This window comes from Wyeomyia smithii, chromosome 1 (assembly GCF_029784165.1).
Source record: "Wyeomyia smithii strain HCP4-BCI-WySm-NY-G18 chromosome 1, ASM2978416v1, whole genome shotgun sequence".
Taxonomy (NCBI): domain Eukaryota; kingdom Metazoa; phylum Arthropoda; class Insecta; order Diptera; family Culicidae; genus Wyeomyia; species Wyeomyia smithii.
Window position 1 is genome coordinate 190,393,743 of NC_073694.1, and position 3,053 is coordinate 190,396,795.

The following is a 3,053-nucleotide window of genomic DNA, read 5'->3' on the forward strand; positions in this document are numbered from 1 at the left end:
GAGATCTACGTCACAATCCGAAAGCATGTGTTTTTTCGTCTATTTTTCGCTACTGATACGGAGAAATGGCTTCTTTTTCCTTACCAGTATATATCTCATTAACTGGAACTAACGACAGTCTTTCCCAAACCGAGACTCGAACCTACGACGACTGTCTTGTGAGGCCAGCATTGTACCTCGAGATTATGTTTCTTATATGTTACGTTAAGCGCCATTTAAAACCATAAAATTGGAGGCCTACTAATAAAAACTTTTCGAAGGTACCATCACCCCTTCCTCTTGGTCCCTTAGCCAATATGAACGCCGCTGATAGGAATGAAATGTTCCGGTTGTTTGTACCTACACAAAAAGCAGTAAAAGCTACAAAGCAATGAAAAATAACATCTGAGTTGATACAGAATACTCATGTTTACTCTGCCCTTAGGGTGAGCAATATTCTCAAACCTGGAAGCTGAAATGACAACGGTCTCGCTTGAACTGCACACAACAGAATGCGACCGATAAGAAGCTTGTTTTCTTAATTGGCATATAAAAGCGCTTATCGCCATCATTCATCGAATAAGAACCGAACTCTGTCCGGCGAGAATAGAATAAAAACAAACCTTTCCCCACGAAGAAGTGTGTAGAACGGCACGGCAGATGGACGCGACTTTATTAGACCGGTTGATGTTTACCCTTTGTTTGGTGATTGGATTCGCCACAATTGTCCGCGGACAATACGAAACAAACCAATGGCCAAATCGGAGCACCATAGTGCACCTTTTCGAGTGGAAGTGGAATGACGTGGCGGATGAGTGTGAACGATTCCTGGCACCTAAAGGATACGCAGGTGTTCAGGTGTCACCACCGACCGAGAACGCGATAGTGTACGAACCGAAACGTCCCTGGTGGGAACGGTATCAACCCATTTCGTATAATCTGGTTACTCGGTCAGGCACCGAACAGCAGTTTGCCGATATGGTTCGACGGTGTAACAAGGTTGGAGTTCGCATCTATGTGGATTTGGTTATAAACCATATGGCGGGAGCTACGGCAAACGGAGGAACTGGTGGTTCGCGAGGTAATGCAGCGAAGATGGAGTTCCCAGCTATTCCTTACGGGAGAAATGATTTTCACGATCCATGCTCGATTAAAGACTATAGTAATGCTTGGGAGGTACGAAACTGCCAACTTGTTGGTTTACCGGATCTCAATCAGCGCTCACAATGGACTCGTGATAGGATAGTTGATTTGATGAATAAGTTTATAAATCTCGGGGTTGCTGGATTCCGGGTGGATGCAGCAAAACACATGTGGCCTGAGGATCTTCGGGCTATCTATGCACGTGTTGAAAATCTAAATGCTTCACATGGCTTTAAAGAGGGTACCCGCCCTTTTATAGCTCAAGAAGTCATTGATTTGGGAGGAGAAGGTATTAGTAAAAATGAATATACCGATTTGGGGACTGTAACAGAATTTCGATTCTCCGCTGAAATCGGACGCGCTTTTCGCGGTGGAAACCTTTTGAAGTGGTTGAAAAGTTGGGGTCCGGAATGGGGATTTTTGCCATCCGATCGTGCGCTGGTGTTCGTTGACAACCACGACAATCAACGTGGACATGGCGCTGGTGGAGCCGATATACTCACGTACAAGCAACCCAAAGGCTATAAAATGGCATCGGCATTTATGCTAGCGCATCCATACGGAAATACGCGAGTTATGAGCTCATTTGCCTTTGATGGTTCGGATCAGGGACCGCCTCAAGATGCCGCTGGGAATCTCATCTCGCCGAGCATTAGACCTGATGGTAGTTGTGGAAATGGATGGATTTGTGAACATCGATGGCGACAAATTTACAACATGGTTGGTTTTCGAAACGTCGTGGCAACAACAAAACTGTCTGGTTGGTGGGACAATGGTAATCAGCAGATTGCCTTCTGCAGAGAGAGGAAAGGATTTGTGGCGTTCAATCTGGATAGTGTTGAGCTGAATAAGGATTTGCAAACTTGTTTACCCGCTGGGACTTACTGTGACGTAATATCGGGCAATTTGAATCGAGGAACCTGCACCGGTAAGCAAATCATCGTTCAACCGAACGGTTTTGCTAAGGTGATTATCCCGGCTGATGCTGAAGATGGGATCATCGCCATTCATATTGCTGTAAGTGATTTGCATTGATGTACGGATGTTTGATGGAATTGAGTTTATATACATGTTTTCTCTTTTCTAGGCCAAGCTATGACACCGGACAGTTCCCTGTTACTTTTACCGCGCTCAGTATGGTTCTTTCTTGTGTGCGAGTTGTCTTGAGCTATTCAATCAATTGAATAAAACCGACATTACCGGATGAACGTTTACTAGTTTCCCACATTCGATTATCGTCGATTTTATCTGCCGCTGCTATAAATCACCTTAACAGAAACAGTACAGACGTTATCGCACATTGATACTACTGACTGTTAGAGCGAGCGAGCGTGCGTGCATGTATGTGTGTCGTGCTTTATTTGCGAACCGTTTACGAATCACGAAGCGCAAAATGAAATGCTTTATAGGGGCAAATGATGGTGTTTTATTATCCGTACTGCCGTTTATACGCAAACTTCTAATCGTAAAACTTAATAATGATATGAGCCGTAAGTGGACACAGCAGGGCATCTGAGGATTGTTTTCCTATGGGCTTCTTTACAGGTACCGGTTTCATGGGAACAGGAAGAATCAGGGCTGGTTTCACTATAAAGTCGTAAGGGCTTCGTAAGTCTAACAGTTTTTGTAAGATAGTAAAAAGTCTAAAAGATTTTACTTATTTCAATTTGATGATTTGATGCTGATTATATTATTGTCAAGCAGTACTTGCAATATCTTTCGAAATGATGCTACTCTACATTCTAGTTGCACTTTTGATACTCATAATAATTGAAAAACATTAGCGCCTTCAGCACTAAAAATCGTCTATTAGTGTTATTATTAGTATTAGTATTAGTATTAGTATTAGTATTAGTATTAGTATTAGTATTAGTATTAGTATTAGTATTAGTATTAGTATTAGTATTAGTATTAGTATTAGTATTAGTATT

General features: G+C 42.4%; 1 protein-coding gene across 1 annotated transcript; it reads left to right on the plus strand.

Annotated features, from left to right (window-relative positions):
- Window positions 1–547: 547 nt before the first annotated feature.
- Window positions 548–2,354, plus strand: LOC129717523 (alpha-amylase-like). Its single transcript, XM_055667487.1, has 2 exons — window positions 548–2,139; window positions 2,210–2,354. Exons 1-2 carry the CDS (start codon window positions 640–642, stop codon window positions 2,219–2,221), a joined length of 1,512 nt encoding a protein of 503 aa, XP_055523462.1. The 5' UTR covers window positions 548–639; the 3' UTR covers window positions 2,222–2,354.
- The last annotated feature ends 699 nt before the right edge of the window (window positions 2,355–3,053 follow it).